The sequence below is a fragment of the Carcharhinus amblyrhynchos genome, chromosome 6 (genome assembly GCF_965287045.1).
Source record: "Carcharhinus amblyrhynchos chromosome 6, sCarAmb.v2.hapA, whole genome shotgun sequence".
In the NCBI taxonomy this organism is placed as follows: Eukaryota; Metazoa; Chordata; class Chondrichthyes; order Carcharhiniformes; family Carcharhinidae; genus Carcharhinus; species Carcharhinus amblyrhynchos.
In genome coordinates, this window is record NC_137329.1 from 122,475,781 (window position 1) to 122,497,139 (window position 21,359).

The 21,359-nt window shown below is 45.3% G+C and overlaps 2 protein-coding genes across 2 annotated transcripts in view; one reads left to right on the forward strand and one right to left on the reverse strand.

Moving 5' to 3' along the window:
- The first annotated feature begins 402 nt into the window (after positions 1-402).
- Positions 403-19,579, forward strand: LOC145344382 (NAD-dependent protein deacetylase sirtuin-3). The gene is given in 8 exon segments (XM_080191510.1): positions 403-614; positions 1,326-1,508; positions 2,797-3,029; positions 3,580-3,680; positions 5,812-5,973; positions 8,718-8,915; positions 11,099-11,237; positions 19,563-19,579. Coding segments are annotated over 8 exon segments (1,245 nt in total).
- The window catches only part of ric8b (RIC8 guanine nucleotide exchange factor B), a 56,922-nt gene continuing 53,276 nt past the window's right edge, over positions 17,714-21,359 (reverse strand). The window contains exon 10 of the mRNA XM_080191365.1: positions 17,714-20,028. Coding sequence (XP_080047491.1) covers positions 19,914-20,028 — 115 coding nt within the window. The 3' untranslated portion in view covers positions 17,714-19,913. The remainder of the gene's footprint in view (positions 20,029-21,359) is intronic.

The following is a 21,359-nucleotide window of genomic DNA, read 5'->3' on the forward strand; positions in this document are numbered from 1 at the left end:
ATAGTTTCATGGTCATCAGCAGATTCTTAATTCCAGATTTATTTTTTACTGAATTCAAATTCCACCACCTGCTGTGGCGGGATTCGAACCCGGGTCCCCAGAACATTAGCTGAGTTTCTGATTAATAATCTCGCTAGACCATCGCCTCGTTGAATATTAATGGACATAAATAGAAATTGTGACAAGGACAGAGTTTTTAATACCTGGAACTTGTCTCATTTTGAAGGGATTTATTTTTGGTGATTGGGATTTTATTTTGTGATTTGTTCTGAACAGTTTGAGTTGAATCTTGATGTTGGGGTATAACTTTGCAATTCCTTGGCTTTCTCTGTTAATAGAAAGTGTTTTGTATTTTCAGGATCTAATTATCCTTGTTTTATCCACATCCATCTAGCTCTCCCCATGGCTTCATCATGCAGCTCTGCAACAGTCATGGGAAAGGGCTCGAAAACTGGGAAAGAGGCAGATCCTGGGAAGCTGTGTACCAGGAAACCAGTCACTGGCGCTGGGACCAGACAGACCAGGCCTCCGGCTGAGGTGGAAGTGAAGACAGCAGAATTGGTGAAAAACATCAGTCGATTAGCGGTCAATGAGAAACCACTTTCTGTAACCAGGTAAGCAAGTCCTCAACAACAAACGCCAACAACTTGCATTTGCATAGCAGATTTAATATAGAAAAATGTCCCAAGAGGGTGTTCCAGTAAGTTAGCAATGTCTCAGTTGGTTTTAACAGTAAGAAGTCTCACAACATCAGGTTAAAGTCCAACAGGTTTATTTGTAGCAAACTCCACTAGCTTTTGGAACTCCCACCTGACAAAGGAACAGCCAGTTCCGAAAGCTAGTGCCGTTTGCTACAAGTAAACCTGTTGGGCTTTAACCTGGTGTTGAGGTTTCTTCCGGTGTTTACTCCAGTCCAATGCTGGCATCTCCACATCAGTTAGTTTTATCCAGGGCAAAGGTGTCTGCAGCAGGCATTTGGCAGTTTTAACTCAGAGTTACTGAGCTGGAGGCTGAGCTGCAGACACTGGGTATTAGGGGAGGCAGAGAGTTACCTGGAGATTCTGTACCAAGGGTCAGGGTTTTCTGATTTGATCAGCAGTCAGGAACAGAAGAATGTGACTGCGAGTGAGGCTGGCCAGTGGACCCAGAGGGTAGAGAAATGGGAGACTCAACAAACTATTGTATAAACAGATGGTAAAGACCAGCGAGGGGGTGATGTTCAGACAGAACGGAGAATCTCTCAGATCTGTGGGTAACGAGGACAGTGCCTGGCTGCTAGCTTTATTTGTAAATGTGGTTTTGAACTTTGTCGATTTGTAATAAAGGGAAAGAAAGAAGAAAACCACCAACTCTCGTTTGAAAAGTCTCCCAGATCCATCGGTCAAGATTGGCCAGAAGATGTTGACCCTCCGCGATATCGCTGCGCACATCAGGAACGGTGATTACAGGAAGATTGTGGTGATGACCGGAGCGGGAATCAGCACACCCAGTGGGATCCCTGATTTCAGGTGAGTCCAATCCGAGAGGCTGACTCTCTCCATCAGTGGAAGGAGCTCAAACCTTTATCTTAGTGTGGGTTTAAATCAAAAGCCAGGTACAATGGAAGCAGTATCTTTCAATAGTATCTTTCAAAATTGGATAAGCACTTGAAGAGGGAATCATTGCAGGTTTCTGGGGCAAGGGCAGCTAACCAGGGAGCTCTTTCAAAGAGCTAGCAGGTTGGAGCTGAATGGCCATCTTCTCCAACAACAACTTGGCAGAAGTTTTCTGGCCCTTCTCATCAGTGGATCTTCCAACCCACTGATGGCAAACCACCACCCCCCCTTCCATCTCCCCCTCCAGCCTCCCCTCCCTCCCCACCCTGCCAGTGGAAGGCATGGGACAAAACCTCATAGATATTGCCGGGACTGGAAGGTCGCACTGCTGGCCAATGGCGGGCCACCTCCACCACTGGAAGATACGGCAAGGGTAATGGGGAAAATCCTGCCCCTGTGTCTATATTGCACCTTCAGCATAAACCATCCAAGTCCCAGGAATTTCCAATGAAATTTGACACCAACCTACATGAGATGTCGGTGAAGGTGACCAAAAGTTTGTCCAAAGAGTCTATTTGAGGAATGTTGCTTACATTGGAACTAATGGAGATAGGATAGCAGTTAAGAATTATACCTTGTCATATTTAAGTATTTCAATTGGTAAAAATTAAAGTAGTTCATGTTGTTATCTGTATTGTTAAATTAAGTTTGTTTTAGCAAAAGCTTCCTAGTGTATCAATAGAATCACACCTGAAGTGAAACACCTTACCCTCACACTCAACTATTTTGATTTGGGGTTAGTCTAATTTTGTAATATACCTTGGAGTTTCTGATCTCGTCCCTAATATTTGTTTTGGGATTTTGAAATTTTGGCCCATGTGGCCTGGCCAGTGAGATGGGGCTTTAATTTCCAAAACAGCTACAATGGCAAACCGAGCGGGTAATCACTGGGGCTTTTCTACCACTCTAGCGAATTGGAAGAATGGTGTTCCTAAGAAGGTTTGGTCCATGAGCTCAAGTCTGGAGATATCCTCAACTGGTTACCCAGGACTTGGAACCCAGGAGTAGGGTTGAAAGAGCAATGGACATTATCTTCATGCGTACACCTGCTTCCTGGGACACTGATTGAGGTGTTTTATTACGTGGCTCTGTGTTATGTGACTCATTAGAAGGGGGCACATTTCTACTGAAAGTGACCACAGTCTTTTACTACATCCTTAACTCCCCCACCACTCCCCCCCAACTCTTCCCCCTCAAACAGAACGCCAGGCACTGGGCTGTATGATAATATGAAGCAGTATGACATCCCATATCCTGAGGCCATCTTCGACATTGACTATTTCATCTGGAATCCAAAGCCATTCTTCTGTCTTGCAAAGAGTCTCTATCCTGGAAACTACAAGCCCAATGATATCCATTACTTCCTGCGACTCCTGCATGTCAAGGGTCTCTTACTGCGGTTATATACACAAAACATCGACGGATTGGAGAGAGGTAGGGAGTCTTTTAATTCTCCACAGACAGGTGTATCATTTTGTTTTGTTTGTTCACTAGATGTGGGAGTCACTGGCTAGTCCGGCATTTATTGTCCATCCCTAATTGGCCTTGAGAAGGTGGTGGTGAGTTGTCTTCTTAAACCACTGCAGTGCTATTAGGGAGGGAATTCCAGGATTTTGAGCCAGCGACAGTAAAGGAACGGCTGATACATTCCCAAGTCGGGATAGTGAGTGGCCATGAAGAGAACATGTAGATGGTGGTGTTCCCAGGTATCTGCCCTTGTCTTTCTAGAACTTTCTAGGACATTGGTTCATTGAAAGGGCCAGAGCTCCAGCCCTTCCTGTGCATTGACCCCAGAGTACACCTGATAGTGAGAACAGGTTCCCTGATGATGACATGATGATGGGAGAAAACATTGATGTAAATTACACCAACTTAGAGTAATGTTTCAATTTCAGAATTCGGAATTGCTGGGGTTTGGGGTGCTGGGGGTTGGGATGTCCGGGGTTGGGGTGCCCACGGTTAATGTGTCCGTGTTTTTATGCAGCGGCTGGGATTCCTTCGGAGAAACTGGTTGAGGCTCACGGGACTTTTTCTACTGCTTCATGTTCCTTGTGTAACTCGTCATATCCATCAGAAAAAGCGAAGGTAAATGGACAGAGTGCTGGTGGAGAGTCACTCTGAGCTCTGGAATCCACACGGCTGTGCTCTGTAAGCTGCTAGTTGTAGCTCAGTGTATTTCTCTCTTTGCTCTGAGCCAGAAATTTATTGGTTCAAATCCAGACTGACACATCCCGAGTCACGCTGACAGAATATTTCTCTATTTCCCTCTCTCTCGTTTTCTCTTTTCCTCTTCTGTCTCCCCCATTCTCTCATTGTTCCTTTTCTCTCTTGTTTTCCCCACTCTTGTTTCTCCCCCTCCCTCGATTTCCCTCTTCCTCAAAGGATAGGAATCCTGTGGCGAGTATCTCACCTCCTGACTCCCCAGATTCTTTCCACCATCTACAGGGCACACATCCGGAGTGTGATGGAACACTCTCCGCTTGCCTGGATGGGTGCAGCTCCAACAACAGTTGAGAAACTCGACACCATCCAGGACAAAGCCCATTTGAGTGCTACCTTTTCATCAAACATTCAATCCTCCACCATCAACAAACAGTAGCAGCCGTGTGTACCATCGACAAGATGCACTACAGCAAACCACCAAGGCTCCGTAGGCAGCACCTTCCAAACCCATGACCGCTACCATTGAGGACAAGGGCAGCAGACACGTGGGAACGTCACCACCCGGAGTTCACCTCCAAGCCACTCACCATCATGACTTGGAAATATATCTCCATTCCTTCATTGTTGCTGGGTCAGAACCTTGGAACTCCCTCCCTAACAGCACTGTGGGTGTACCTACGCCACACAGACTGCAACAGTTCAAGAAGGCAGCTCACCACCACCTTCTCAAGGGCAACTAGGGATGGGCAACAAAAGCCAGCCTAGACACACATCCCATAAATCAAATGTAATAAAACACATTGGCCGGAACACTACCACTTTGCTCGCCACAGAATCGGAGCGGGTGAGTGTCCGACAATGAAAATTTCCGTTGATCCCAGGTGGGAATTTCCAGTCTCAACCAAGGGAGGCCTTAAGATCCCATTCATTGTCTATCATCACATCAGGTAAAGTGTCAAAGTCATAGAGTCCATACAATCCCGACAGTGCAGAAGGAGGCCATTCAGCCCATTGATTCTGCACCAACTCTCCAAAAGAACATCTTACCCAGGGACACCCCGTGACCCCACTCCTGCCCTAAATGCATAAACTCCCACATTTACCACGACTAATCTTCCTGATCTACACATCTTTGGACACTAAGGGGTAATTTAGCACGGCTGATCCACCTAACCAGCACATCTTTGGATTGTGGGAGGAAACTGAAGCACCCGGAGGAAACCCGGGCAGACACAGGGAGAATGTGCAAACTCTACACAGTCACCCGAGGCTGGAATCGAACCCGGGTCCCTGGCGCTGTGAGGCAGCAGTGCTAACCACTGTGCCACTGGGCTGCCCTAATAGAGTCATTTGAGTTTTACAGCACAGAAATATGCCCTTTGGTCCATAGCGTCTGCATTGGTTCCTTCTCTGAATGGCATCAGGAAACTGGACACACTTTATTAACTTCACTTTCACACTTTGACCTGGTGGCCTTTGAACTCTCGCTGTCTGAGAGTTCTTGATTCACTGGCCTCAGTCCCGTAACCACTGGTTGCTATGTGCTAAAATCGGCTGTCACTCCAAGTTTCATTGAAGGGACGAACTCACGAATGACAAAAGAGCTTCAGGAATCATGTATCCATGCTCTGAAATATCTCGTGATAAAAATGAAGAATGTCATCAGATTGAGTGCACGGTAGCACAGCGGTTAGCACTGCTGCCTCGCACTGCCAGGGACCTGGGTTCAAATCCCGGCTTGGGTCACTGTCTGTGTAGAGTTTGCATGTTCTCCCCGTGCCTGTGTGGGCTTCCTCTGGGTGCTTCAGTTTCCTCCCACAGTCTGAAAGACGTGCCGGTTAGGTGCATTGGCCGTGTTAAATTCTCCCTCAGTGTACCCGAACAGGTGCCAGAATGTGGCGATTAGGGGATTTTCACAGTAACTTCATTGCAGTGTTAATGTAAACCTACTTGTGACTAATAAATAAACTTTAAAAATGGCTGTATCTCAGTTATTGTGCGAAAGTTCACATGGCCATGTTGCTGTTGCTGCTACAACCTGTTACTCTTCCAGGCGGCAATTCTACAGGACGAAATTCCAAGATGCGAAACTTGTTTGGGAATTGTGAAACCAGACGTCGTATTTTTCGGGGAAAGTCTCCCGAAAGATTTCTACTCGTACGGAAAGGAATTTAAACAGAGCGACTTGCTGATTGTAATGGGAACGTCATTGGAGGTAGAGATTCCTGGTTCTATTGTACTGTTCAGCTGGTAGTAGTAGGGGTGGGTACAATTTTGTCTTTTAAAAAGCATTTAAACAGTTACATGGGTAGGATGGGGTATAGCGGGATACGGGCCAAACGCGGGCAACTGGGAATAGCTTAGGGATTTAAAAAAAATGGTGACATGGACAAGTTGGGCTGAAGGGCCTATTTTCATGATGTAAACCTCTATGACTCTATGGCCAATTCTGTGCATAATCGGGAGAGAGAGAGAGAGAGAGAGAGTGTGTGTGTGTGTGTGTTTGTGTGTGTGTCCTCCTGCAAACCCTGGGAAATCAGAATGGAAAAAGGCCATTCATAGATCATTACAGCGCAGTACAGGCCCTTCGGCCCTCGATGTTGCACCAACCTGGGAAACCAATCTAAAGCCCATCTAACCTACACTATCCCAATATCATCCATATGTTTATCCAATGACCATTTAAATGCCCTTAACGTTGATGAATCCACTACTGTTGCAGGCAGGGCATTTCACGCTCTCTGAGTAAAGAACCTGCCTCTGACGTCCGTCCTATATCTATCACCCCTCAATTTAAAGCTATGTGGCCGTCTTGTGCCCTATCTCGGCTCCGTCTGCGGATTAGCAGATTACGTAGGTAGAGAGTAGATGTAGATCTGGATTTCCTCGTGTGGGTTAAAATTAGGTGAACTCTGAGGCTGCCAGTCTCATTACCATGCCTTGAAGGAGATGGTGGCATATTGGTAATGTCACTGGACTAGTAATCCAGAGGCCTAGTTTTAATGCTCTGGGGAGTAGAACATAGAACATTATGTTCAAGTTGAACAAGTAGGTTCAAATCCCACCATGGTAGCTGGTGGAATTTAAGTTGAATTAAATCTGCAATACAAGATAGTCTCAGTGATGGTGACCATGAAACTAAACCAACGTGATTCACTAATGTCCTTTAGAGAAGGAAATCCGGTGTCCTTACCCGGTCTGGCCTACGTGTGACACAGAGCTGCATTTGGAATACTGTGTCCAATTCTGGTCGCCACACTACCACAAGGACATGGAGGCTTTGGAGAGAGTACGGAAAAGGTTTACCAGGATGTTGCCTGGGTATGGGGGGTATTAGCTATGAGGAGAGATTGAATAAACTGGGATTGTTCTCCCTGGAAAGACGGAGGCTGAGGGGCGACCTGATAGAAGTTTATAAAATTATGAGGGGTGTGGATAGGGTGAAGAGTTGGAAGCTTTTCCCCCAGGGCAGAAATGACAATTACAAGGGGGGGGGCACAAGTTTAAGATAAGGGGGGGAAGGTTCAGTGGAGATGTGCGGGGGAGTTTTTTCAGTGGGTGGTGGGGGCTCGGAATACACTGCCACGTGCGGTGGTTGAGGCAGATGCATTAGCGACATTTAAAACATACCTGGATAGACACATGAACAGGTGAGGAATAGAGGGATACAGGCGGTTAGTCTGGCTAGGATAACGTGATCGGTGCAGGCTTGGAGGGCCTGTTCCTGTGCTGTACTGTCCTTTGTTCTTAGTTCTTTGCCCCTCTGAATTGGCCTGACAAATCACTCAGTTCAAGGGCAATTAGAGATGGGCTACTAATGAGATGGGTTGGATTTAGGTATAAAGGGATGGCGTTGGGGGGATGTGGGAGGGGAGTGGGTGTGTGTGTTTGTGTGTTGGGGGGGGATGTGGTGTGTGTGTGGGGGGGTGTATGTGGGGGATTGGGTGGTGTGGTGTGTGGGGGGTGTGTATGTGGGGGGAATTGGGTGGTGTGGTGTGTGTGGGGGGTGGGGTGGTGTGGTGTGTGTGTGTGGGGGGGGTGTATGTGGGGGATTGGGTGGTGTGGTGTGTGTGTGTGGGGGGGGTGTATGTGGGGGATTGGGTGGTGTGTGTGTGTGTTGGGGGGGTGTATGTGGGGGATTGGGTGGTGTGGTGTGGTGTGTGTGTGGGGGGGGGGGTGTATGTGGGGGGTGGGGTGGTGTGTGTGTGTGTTGGGGGGGTGTGTGTGGAGGGTGGGGTGCAGCGATTAGATGGTTTAAAATGTTAACATCTGACCTGACCCCAGCTTGCGTGTTCTTGTGTCCAGCCCTGCTGGATTTGTTCTGAGTTTTTGGTAATCTGGGAATGCAAAATACATGAACAACGGCAACTTGGGTTAAAAGAAGCATGGAAATGTAAGGAAACTGTTTGAAAGTTGAACTGAATCTTAGTTAAACCACATGGACAATTCTGGAAAACCAGAAGGAGAAGGAGCGAAACAAAAATCTTTTACAAGGATGATAACAGGAAGTGGAGGTTTGATTTTTTTTTTCTCTCAGAAGAGATTGCAGAACCTGTATCCTTTTTCTCTTGACCCAAGGGAGGTATTTAAAATTCTGAAAGGGTTTGGATAGAATAGATACAGAGAGAATGTTTCCACTCATGGGGAAGAGCATGACTGGGGAACGTCAATATAGGATAGTCACCAAGAAATCCAGTCGGGAATTCAGAAGAAACTTTTTCATCCATAGCGTGGGAACTGGTGACCACAGGGAGTGGCTGAAGCAACTCACATAGATGTATTTAAGAGAAGGGTTAGTATACAACTGGGGAGAGAATCGAGGGTCAGACTGATATAGATGAAAAAAGATTGGAGGCTTGAATGGAGGACAAACAATAGCGTTGACTGGCTGGCCAGAATGGCCTGATTCTGTATTGCATGCTCGATGTAATCTTACGCACCTTCCCTTCCTGAATGTAGGTTGAACCCTTTGCGAGCATTGTGAATTCTGTGCAGCCTCACGTACCTCGCCTGCTCCTGAACTGGAATGCCGTTGGCCCCTTTAAACAATTTCCTCTGAAGCGAACAGATGTGCGAAAATTAGGCGACTTGATCGACAGCGTGCGACTGTTGGTGAAACTTGTGGGATGGATCGCTGACCTGGATGAACTGATCAAGGTGGGTGCTTGTGGAAAGGTCTCAGTTCAAATCTGCAATATCTCCTGTATTTCTGGATACCTTGGCAAATCTATTACACTCCTGACATTATCTGGCCCAATGGTTAGCACTGCTACCTCTCGATGTCAGAGTGCCAGTTTCGATTCCCGGGGGTCACTGTCTGTGTGGAGTTTTCATGTTCTCCCTGTGTCTGCATGGGTTTCTTCCGGGTACTCCAGTTTCCTCCCACAGTCCAACAATGTGTGGGTTAGGTGCATTGGCCATGCTAAATTGCCCTTTAATGTCCCAGACTGTGTAGGTTAGGCGGGGCGGGGGGGGGTCAATGGGGTAAATACACAGGGTTATGGGAATTGGGCCCGAGTAGGATGCGCTGTCAGAGAGTCTGAGAAGACTCGATGATTGGCCTAAATGCTACAGTAGATGTTGCAACAGATATTGTGACCAAACTCTTTGTCAGAGAGACCGGAGTTAATGAGATGGCACATCGAAACATTGAAGATAGGAGCAAGAGGAGGAATTTGGCCCTTTGAGCCTGCTCTGCCATTCATCACAATCATGGCTGATTGTCATAAGAACATAAGAACATAAGAAATAGGAGCAGGAGTAGGCCATCTAGCCCTTCGAGCCTGCCCCGCCATTCAATAAGATCATGGCTGATCTGTTGTGGCTCAGTTCCACTTTCCCGCCCTCTCCCCATAACCCTTAATCCCCTCTCTTATCAAGAACCCATCAACCCGCTTCTTAAAAATATTTAGCGAGGCAGCCTCCACCACTTCAACGGGCAGAGAATTCCAGAGATTCACCACCCTTTGAGTGAAGAAGTTCCTCCTCAACTCCGTTCTAAACCGCCTCCCCTTTATCTTGAGGCTGTGCCCCCTAGTCCTACTGTCTTTTTTGAGCGGGAAGAGTCTCTCCACCTCTATCCTATCCATCCCATTCATCATCTTATACGTCTCAATGAGATCTCCCCTCATTCTTCTAAACTCTAACGAGTACAAGCCTAGTTTATTCAGCCTCTCCTCATAGCTCAATCCCCTCAACTCCGGTATCAGCCTAGTAAACCTCCTCTGCACTCCCTCCAGGGCCAAAATATCCTTGCGCAGGTGCGGCGCCCAAAACTGCACACAGTACTCCAGCTGCGGCCTCACCAATGCCCTATACAGCTGCAGCAAGACCTCCCTACTTTTATATTCAATCCCCCTCGCTATGAAGGCCAGCATCCCATTCGCCTTCCTGACCACCTGCTGCACCTGCAAGCTGGGTTTTTGCGACTCATGCACAAGGACCCCGAGGTCCCTCTGCACCGTCGCCTGCTGCAGTTTTTCGCCACGTAAGTAATAGTCCTTCCTACCATTCTTCCTACCAAAGTGGACCACCTCACACTTGCCAACATTAAATTCCATTTGCCATTTCCTGGCCCATTCGCCCAGCCTATCTAGATCCTTCTGCAGACTCTCCACACCCTCCGCACAATTTGCCTTTCCCCCAATCTTGGTGTCATCAGCAAATTTCGACACCCTGCACTCGGTTCCCTCCTCCAGATCATCTATATAAATGGTAAATAGCTGAGGCCCCAGCACCGACCCCTGGGGCACCCCACTAGTCACCAACCGCCAATCCGAATAGCACCCATTGACCCCCACTCTCTGCCTCCTATTTGACAACCAATCCTCTATCCACGCTAACACCCTACCCCCAACTCCATGTCCCCTGACCTTCTGCAATAACCTCTTGTGAGGTACCTTCCTACTCAATAGCCTCATCCTGCTTTCTCCCCATAACCTTTGATTCCATTCACCCCAATTTGATCCTATTTGGCCGGAGGTGAGCGTGCACGGTGATTGGTCAGAGGTGAGGAAGGGCGGCGATTGGCTGGAAGTGAGGGAGGGCGATGATTGGCTGGAGGTGAGGAGGGCGGCGGTTGGCCAGAGGTGAATGGGGTTTGGTGGAGGTGGTGTGGTGTTTAGCCAGAGGTGAGTGGCTGGAGGTGAGGGTGGTGAGGGAGCCTGGTGAGTGGCTGGACAGCTTTTTGTAACACCTGTTTGGCAGTATTTGTACTTCTCAATTAAAGATCTGATTAACTTGGTGGTGAGATTAACCTTTAAGGAACCTACTTCCAGATGTGGCTGCAAGTGCCTTTGTGTCATGTAATAACCCACCTGATCTATTCACATGTATCACAGGGTGAAACTGGTGCTCCTGTGTAGAACAGAGCTGACCCAGGATCCAGGGTTCCAGGCTACCCTGAACTACACAAACAGCTGCTGTGGACCAGGCCACCCATTTCTGCCCAAGTGGCATCCAGACTCTACACGGGACCAGGTAAAAAAGCCCAGGGGGGGTAGAACTGTACTGTATCAAGAAGCTCATCCATTAACATCACCAAGCATTGAGAGCAGCTCTGTAGAGAGTTCTCCTACACCAGAAACATCTGAATCGGAGACTGAATGAAGTTTAAACATTACCACCTGGGCTGTAGACAAAAGCAACTTTCAACAGGCAAGGTAGTCGATGAGGTATTCACTCTAACCACACTTCAATGTGATGTACGGTGTAGCGATCACACCAAGTTTTCTCAATGCGATTCTCACCTTCACATTTTCTCAATGTTTTCAGCACTGTAAGAGTGGCATTGTCCACTATCAACATGAAATGTTTTAATGAGCTGTTCATTTGAAATTTTAATATACAATTTATTTCTGAAACTCTGCAGTATGTTTGATAGTAAACTGATAAATATTGGGCAGATAACACAATTTAGCTCTGAAATTAACTGCACCAAATTGTGAAAAGGTATTTTTTATAATTTTGCGCGCATTGTGAATCTATTTTAACTTAAAATTATTTTTACAAATCTGGTATGTAATCTATTGTTTTGAGAGGCATCAATTTTCGAGTTTTTAGGCTTCCAGATCACCAGCAACCTGTCCTGGTTCCCCCCAAGCCGACACTATAGTTAAGAAAGCCCCACCAACACCTCTACTTTTTAAGAAGACTAAGGAAATTTGGCATATCAGCTATGAATCTCACCAACATTTATAGATGCACCATTTCACAGCTTAGTATGGATCCTGCTCTGCCCAAGACCGCAAGGAACTACAAAAGATCATGAATGTAGCCCAATCCATCATGCAAACCAGCTTCCCATCTATTATCTCTGTCCACACTTCCCGCTGCCTCGGCAAAGCAGCCAGTATAATTAAGGACCCACATTTCCCGGACATTCTCTTCCACCTTCTTTCTTCGGGAAAAAGAAGTCTGAGGTCACGTACCAATCAACTCGAGAACAGCTTCTTCCCTGCTGCTGTCAGACTTCTGAATGGACTTACCTTGCATTAAGTTGATATTTCGCTACACCCTGGCAATGACAGTAACACTACTTTCTGCACTCTCTTGTTTCCCACTCTCTTGTGGGATCCTGAGTAGAGGGGGTGAAAGTGAGGGGGGCATAGATGGGGACTGCAATGCACGGCATCGCAGGGGTGGGGCAGAGCAGGGTTTGAAATGTGTATACTTTAATGCGAGGAGTAGATGAACTTGCAGCGTGGATCAGTACCTGGGACTTTGATGTTGTGGCCATTTCAGAGACGTGGATAGAGCAGGGTCAGGAATGGTTGTTGCAGGTTCCGGGGTTCAAATGCTTTAGTCGGAGTAGAGAAGGAGGTAGAAGCGGGGGAGGGGTAGCATTATTAGTCAAGGACTGTGTCACAGTGTCAGAGAGGAAGTTTGATGAGGACTTGTCTGTTGAGGTAGTATGGGCGGAGATTAGAAATAGGAGAGGACCTGATGTGGAGGCTTTGGAGAGGGTGCAGAGGAGGTTTACCAGGATGTTGCCTGGTATGGAGGGGAGGTCCTATGAGGAGAGGCTGAGGGATTTGGGGTTGTTTTCGCTGGAAAGAAGGCAGCTAAGAGGGGATCTTATTGAAACATATAAGATGATTAGAGGTTTAGATAGGGTGGATAGTGATAGCCTTTTTCCTCTGATGGAGAAATCTAGCACGAGGGGGCATGGCTTTAAATTAAGGGGGGGTAGTTATAGGACGATGTCAGGGGTAGGTTCTTTACCCAGAGGGTGGTGAGGGATTGAAATGCCCTGCCTGCTGCAGTTGTAAATGCGCCTAGTTTGGGGGCGTTTAAGAGATCCGTGGATAGGTTTATGGACGAAAAGGGATTGGTTTAGGTTAGTGGGTCATTGTTTTGTAACTGGTCAGCGCAACATCGTGGGCCGAAGGGCCTGTTCTGCGCTGTAATGTTCTATGTTCTATGAAAGTAGGGAATCAAGTAGATAAGGTTGTTAAGAAGGCATACGGTGTCTTGGCGTTTATTGGTAGGGGGATTGAATTTAGGAGTTGCAGCGTCATGTTGCAACTGTACACAACTCTGGTGCGGCCGCACTTGGAGTACTGTGTGCAGTTCTGGTCCCCACATTATAGGAAGGATGTGGAGGCTTTGGAGAGGGTGCAGAGGAGGTTTACCAGGATGTTGCCTGGTATGGAGGGGAGGTCCTATGAGGAGAGACTGAGGGATTTGGGGTTGTTTTCGCTAGAAAGAAGGCGGCTAAGAGGGGATCTTATTGAAACATATAAGATGATTAGAGGTTTAGATAGGGTGGATAGTGATAGCCTTTTTCCTCGGATGGAGAAAGCTAGCACGAGGGGGCATGGCTTTAAATTAAGGGGGGGTAGTTATAGGACGGATGTCAGGGTTAAGTTCTTTACCCAGAGGGTGGTGAGGGATTGGAATGCCCTGCCTGCTGCAGTTGTAAATGCGCCTAGTTTGGGGGCGTTTAAGAGATCCGTGGATAGGTTTATGGATGAAAAGGGATTGGTTTAGGTTAGAGGGTCATTGTTTTTTTAACTGGTCGGCGCAACATCGTGGGCCGAAGGGCCTGTTCTGCGCTGTAATGTTCTATGTTTCCTTCTCTATGAACGGTATGTTTTGTCTGTATAACATGCAAGAAACAATACTTTTCACTGTATGTTCGTGTGACAATAATCAAATCGGGACTAGCTAGGGTAAATGTGTGAGGTTATGGGGATAGGACCTGGGTGGGATTGTCATCAGTGCAGACTCAATGGGTTGAATAGCCTCCATCTGCACTGTAGGGATTCTATGATTCAAAGGTGATTAACAGGTTAGACTGAAACTACATTCAATGTGAGTCCAGAGTAATTGGGCCATTGCCTCAAAATTGAAGTTGGGTTGTTCAGGAGTGAATATAGGGGGAATTTCTTCACACAATGGGGGTGATGGAAATCTGGTAAACTTTCTCCAAAGTGTTGGGGGTGAATTGAAAATGTCAAAACTGTGGGTACAAATCTTGAGGGGTGGGTTGATGAAGTGGAGAGACTGATCCAGGATGATCCGACTGCAACAGTAGAACAGCCTCCAGGAGCTGATTAGGAAAATCATTGGAAAAGAACCAGAAGATTGGTCCATTTAATCTTATAAGAACATAAGAAATAGGAGCAGGAGTAGGCCATCTAGCCCTTCGAGCCTGCCCCGCCATTCAATAAGATCATGGCTGATCTGAAGTGGATCAGTTCCACTTTCCCGCCCTCTCCCCATAACCCTTAATCCCGTTGCCTACCAAAAACCTATCCACCCGTGACTTAAATATATTTAGCGAGGCAGCCTCCACCACTTCAACAGGCAGAGAATTCCAGAAATTTACCACCTTTTGAGTGAAGAAGTTCCTCCTCAACTCTGTTCTAAACTGCCCCCCCCCTTATCTTGAGGCTGTGCCCTCTAGTCCTGCACAGGATCTTCAAACACAGAAGTATGAGGGCAGCGAGTTAGAACGCGACCTGTTGTTGTTGTTTTAATCCACAATCAAAAAATTTAGCAGAAAGAACTTGAAATAATTGTTTCATCCAAATGAAATTCAGAACATTTACTCCCTCTGACTTATCTTTAGATCTGTTCATATAAAACTCTGATAATACACCATTTGGTGACACAATGGTTAGCGCTGCTGTGGCACAACGTCAGGGACCCGGATTCAATTCCCGGCTTGGGTCACTGTCTGTATGGAGTCTGCATGTTCTCCCTGTGTCTGCGTGGGATTCCTCCTACAGTCTGAAAGAATGTGCTGGTTAGGTGCATTGGTCCTGCTAAATTCTCCCTCAGTGTACCCAAACAGGCGCCAGTGTGTGGTGACTAGGGGATTTTCACAGTAACTTCATTGCAGTGTTAATGTAAGCCTACTTGTGACACTAACAAGTAAACTTTAAACTCAGTTATCACAATACATACGCATTTACTCAGACCAGTACTGTAACACCACAATTCCTCCTCTTCCTTAGTTCATTGAAAATCATTCAGAGGATGAGTATCCCTGGTAAGACCAGCATTTACCCCTGGTTACCTTTGAGAAGGTGGTGGTGAGCTGCCATCTTGAACCATTGCAGTTTATGTCTTTAAATTGATTTATTTAAACCTTTGACCTAGCGACAATGATGTGAAAGTGCTCATATTCTACACTCTCCTTCTCTATAAATGGTATGTTTTGTCTATATAACACACAAGAAACAATACTGTTCACTGTATGCTAATACATGTGACAATAATAAATCAAATCAAAATATAGTTCCAAGTCAGGAACTATATGTGAATATATGTAACAGAGGGGACTTGCAGGTGGTGGTGTTCTCATGCCCCTGCTGTCTTCATCCAACTAGGTGGTCACAGGTTTGAAGTTCAGTCGAGTCTTTACAAATTGTTGCAGGGTGTTTTGTTGATGGTACACACAGCTGCCACTGTGCGTAAGTGGTGGAGGAAATGAATGTTGAAGGTGGTGGATGGGATACCAATCAAGTGTGCCACTTTGTCCTGGATGGTGTCAAGCTTCTTGGGTGTTGTTGGAGCTGCATCCATCCAGGCATGCGGAGAGTATTCCATCACACTCCTGACTTGTTGACGTGCTCAGACTTTGGGGAGTCAGGAGATGAGTGACTTCCTGCAGGATTCCAGCCTCTGACCTGCTATTGTAGTCAGAGTAAATGTACGGTTGGTCCAGTTCAGTTCTGGTCACTGGTAACCATCAGGATGTTGATAGTGGGGTAGATGGTGATAGCAATGCCACTGAATGTCAAGGGGAGAGTGTTAAGATATATTTTATTGGAAATGCACATGGCCTGCCAGATCTTGTTGCATTTGGAGTTGGACTGCATTTGGACTTGGTGCTGAACATCATTGGCGAACATTCCCCCTTCTGAGGTAGTACAGTAGCACAGTGGTTAGCACTGCTGCTTCACCACTCCAGGCACCTGGGTCATTGTCTGTGTGGAGTCTACGCATTCTCCCCGTCTCTGTGTGAGTTTCCTCTGGGTGCTCCGGTTTCCTCCCACTGTCCAAAGTTGTGAGGCTTAGGTTGATTGGTCATGCTAAAAAATTGCCCCTTGGTGTCCTGAGATGTGTGGGTTAGAGGAATTAGTGGGTAAATATGTAGAGATATAGGGGATAGGACCTGGGTGGGATTGTGGTCAGTGCACCCGATGGACCAAATGGCCTCTTTCTGCACTGTAGGGATTCTATGACCTTACGATGGAAGGAAAGTGATTGATGAAGCGGCTAAAGATAGTTGGGTCTACTGTGATGCTACCGTGCCTTTAAGAAATGTATTTTAATCTGGTTTCTCTGCAGTTTTTTTTAAGAAGTTCTGGCTTTTTGTGTTGGTTGCTGAGCTGTCTGAGCTGATGTCCTTTTGTCACCATCAACAGTCATAATGGGCTTTTTATTTATTTTTAATCTGAGCCTAATGCACTCTCCTTGCATTTACAACCTTTTAGCTTTATGACTGGTAGGTCTGGTGCTTTGGACAGTTTTTTTTTCCATAGTAAATCCAGAGTTACTTTCAGTTTTAGTTAGAAGCTGTTGGACTCCAGACTGCAAAAAGTGTTTTGTCTCTCTCCCGGGTATTGGAAATTCTGATCAGTTGGAGGCATTCTTTGGCTCTCTGGAGTGAAACATTTGCTGTTGGTAGTTTGCTGGTCAGTAGTGACTCTCTCTTCTATCTTGCTGTTCTGGGAGCTCTAGGACAGGGAAGTCAGAGTTTCAATTCTCCATCCAAAGGACTCATTCATAGCAGGTGTTGCAAAAGCTGCAAAAATCACATGAGCATTCTTATTTTCTGTGCTAAACCTGGGATGGGTGTTTGTAAGATGGTTTGTTTTGGTTGGAACAGTACATTGAGCTGTTAAGGTTTATATAATATGGTTGTTTTTTTTCTCTTGTTTGTAATTGGTAAAAGTTATTGCCAATTTTCTGTGTTAAACTTATTCTTAAATAAACTTTGATAAAAGCTCCCTAGTGGGTCATTTGAATCATATCTCACCCAAGCCAAAATTTAAAGTGCAAAACTTATGATCTAGACTGACTTTGTAAAACATCATGGAGTTTCTGACCTGGATTTTAATACAGTAAAAAGTCTGACAACACCAGGTTTTAGTCCAACCTATTTATCTGATAATATACTCACAAGCTTTCGAGGGACACCCTCTTCGTCAGGTGAATGGAGAGTTCTGGCCAGAACTCTCCATTCACCTGACGAAGAGGGTGTCCCTCGAAAGCTTGTGAGTATATTATCAGATAAATAGGTTGGACTAAAACCTGGTGTTGTCAGACTTTTTACTGTGTTTATGCCAGTCCAACGCTGGCATACCCACATCTGGATTTTAATACCAGGACAACCTTCTGTAAATTGGACAATCTTGATGGTACATCTTTTAACACATATATACTTGAAAAATTAGAAAAAGCTCTGGGGAAAAAAAAAGCAACACAGCACATTTTGCTTAGAGATTTAATGTAGATATAAATCATGGGAGTGACAGTACAAGTGATGTCCATTCAATCTATCAAGCCTGGGCCACTGTTCAGCTGAAGCCAAAGCCTCCATTGGACTGAGATATATTTCAGTTAAAATGACTAACTTACGATACAGAGTGCAAATTTGTGAAATACTGAAGGAAGGCAAGTGCTCAAACCTCTCTTCCAATCACTAAAATCTATAAAAGTATTGAAGGTTTCACAGATGCAAGTTTTCTATCAACACTTGTTGTAGTTTACACCACAAGAAAAGATCAACTTCATTTACTGACGATTAAAAATCAGCCAGTGATTAAAGCTGAACTTGTGGTGCTGATCTGGCAGTAAGCCTTCCTGAAAGAGTGTCAGCCTAAGCTGATTATATTCAAACAGATCAGAAACTGTAGAACATAGTATAAGCCCTTCGGCCCTCGATGTTGTGCTATGTCCAAACACAAGACAAGTTATCCCACTCCCTACTGTAGTGGCTACTATAGAGTCAGCACCAGGGTATACCAAAGCGAATTCATGGAATCCCTACAGCGCAGGAGGCCATCTGGCCCATTGAGTCTGCACTGACCACAATCCCACCCATGCCCTATCTGCGTAACCCCATACATTTACCCTGCTAATCCCCTGACACTAGGGTCAATTTAGCACGGTCAATCAACCTAACCTGCACATCTTTAGACTGGTTAGTGCTCAGGAGGTAAGAAGCCATTTTTTTTCCTTTCGGTTACAAGATGATAAGAAATCTGATTATCCCACCGTTAAAACATTAAAAATCAGGGCAAGTTTTTAAATTCCAGAATTTATAAATAACCCAACTCAAACAGTAGGATCACGGTTTTCATTTCCAATTCGGGCTGTTAAAGGTTAAAGTTTGAGCTTTGTTTAAACCATTGCCTGATGTAAGTTTGCACACATGCAATAAACTCTGCAGGATGCACGTTTGATAGAATATATCTATTTCTCAAACTTGCAAATGCTGAAACACACTATTTAATCAATTCTATTTAACTAGTACATAACTTGAATACTGCTTTTTGTCTCACACTCATCAGGACAAACACAAGAATACCAAATTTCAAATGATCACGATTTACACTACAAAAGAAGAGGGTGCTGGCAAATCAGCTCTGGCCATGCCATTATGTAGAAAGGAACAGGGAACTACAGGTTCCCCAAACTCCCTTTCTGCTGCATTGCAAACAGCTTCTGTGATATTCCACTATATTTAATTAAATTTAAGTTCCTTCCTCACTGAAGGCAAGACAGAGATCAGATTAAAGCTTTAGCCAGACTAGTACAATTTGGATCTCAGGGAGGCACCAGCCCATTGCTCAGCATCACGCTCCATTGCTGTGTTCTTCCCACTCATTTTTATAATCGATACTAAATCAGATCTTTCCTCCTGCCACTAATTTTGAATCCTTTGGTCTTATTTCTTTTTAAGAAAGCGTCACAATGTTTTGGGGGAACAGAGCATTCTTGGCGTCCTGACCAACATTATCTACAACAGCAGCAGCAAAAACAGATCAACTGGTCCTTCTTGTTAGTTGTGGGACCCCGCAGTGTACAAAACAGCTGTTACGTTTACCTACGTAATGGCAGTGACTACATTTCAGAAATAAACAATAGGTTGTGACATGCTTTGAAATACCCTGAAAACGCACATTCTTTAAGATTTAGATGTTCTTGGAAATAATTTCAATATGCTGGATAATTTAAATATACAAAGTGAAGCATGATTCTGTACAGTGTTAATTCTGGAGCAATCACTTCATCCCCTCTGTTACGAGGCACTGATTCTGTTCTGCTCATATTGCTTCCCGGCAGGAATTGATCCAGAATGACATTCCTCCCATTCCAATTCCAGTGCCAGCCTGGGAATGTACTTGCTGGGCAGTGTGCACTGTTCATGCTGTCAGCGATGGAATTGGACGACATTGGAAATTGAATATGATCTGTCTGGCTTTACAAACAACGGTATAAACACAGTGAAAAAGAAATAGGTAGAAAACGTCCTCTCTGCGGATTAGAGCTGTGTTTCCGTACATACAGCATTAAAGAGGTGACTGAACGCGTTACCCATGCTCCATGCTGGAAAGCATTTTTTTTCAGCCAAACACGTCCTGTGAAAGTAATAAAGTAAAGGTAGAGTTTGGAAAAGGGATATCAGGTACACCGCTAGATATTCTCATCAGAATCGGAGTCGTGATCACTGGTGTACTCGTTGGCTACTTCCTCCAATGGGCCCATTGTGCCGTCTGGCTTAACTCTCATTGGCTTAATGATCTGCTCCCTGTAAAATAAAAGAGTTAATTTCCATGAGTGGGTTCCTGACTGGTGGCTGGCGCTTACCAAAAGCTTAGGGCAGAAATAAAAGCCAAAATATCCTCAAAACAAGTCTTCATTCCAAGAGTCTCATTAGACCCACTAAGCCAATTAAGTAATGAAAGGAAAGTCAAATCCTAATGAACAGGGTGCAGTGCTATTGTCTCGGATAATTCACCGCCCCCACACTCCTGGCCTTACACAACCTGCTGCCCCAGTTTGCCCATCCCTCAAGTATCTGCGACTAACCCAATTATTAAATGCTCCCTCGCAAGTATATTTATTTACTTTCAGCAAATCGAGTGATGACATCCGCCAGAATGCATTCCCTGTAAACTGGAGTGATGTTTAAGTGTTTGCTAGCTGACTCTGACTCTGGCAAGCTCCGTCGCACACCGTCATTGTTCGGGAGAGTTTAATTGTAAAATTGTCAGTCAGTTTAATCTCTTCAGAGGAACGTTTTATACCTCTTCACAGCTAATCCAATTATATCTATCCTGTGTTCTGCCTTAAAGATTAAACATTAATTAAAAACATTAGCTGTTTGTGCACAAATGTAACAAAAAACATCCAATAAAACTTTTAATGCACATATATTTATGTTTCAGTCTTCACTCAATCTTGTGAATTTAAGGTTTTTTTAAATTCTTTCGTAGGTTTGGGCATTTCCTTTAAGGGCATCTTTTTAAAGCCCATCGTTAATTGAGAAGGTGGTGATGAGCTAGCTGCCTTCTTAAACAGCTGCAGTCCATCTGGTGTAGATACACCCACAGTACTGTTACAGAGGGAGTTCTTGGATTTTGACCCAGTGACAGTGAAGGAACGGTGATATGTTTCCAAGTGAGGATGGTGAGTGGCTTGGAGGAGAACTTGCATCTGATGGTGTTCTCATGTGCCTGCTGTCTTTGTCCTTGGTAAGAAGTCTCACAACACCCAGGTTAAAGTCCAACAGGTTTATCTGGAATCACTCAATGCACTCACCCGATGAAGGAGCAGCACTCCGTAAACTCGTGATTCCGAATAAACCTGTTGGACTTTAACCTGATGTTGTATGATTTCTTATTGTGCCACCTCAGTCCAACGCTGGCATCTCCACATCATGTTTTTGGGAGTAGAGGCCGTGGATTTGGGAGGTGCTGTTGAATGAATCTTGGTGAGTTGTTGCAGTGCATCTTCCAGACAGTATGCATCGCTGCCACTGTGCATTGTTGGCAGAGGAAATATTTGTTTAAGGTGGTGAATGGGGAACTGATCAAGTGTACATTCTCAACACGTTACTGTTCATAAATAAAATATGTC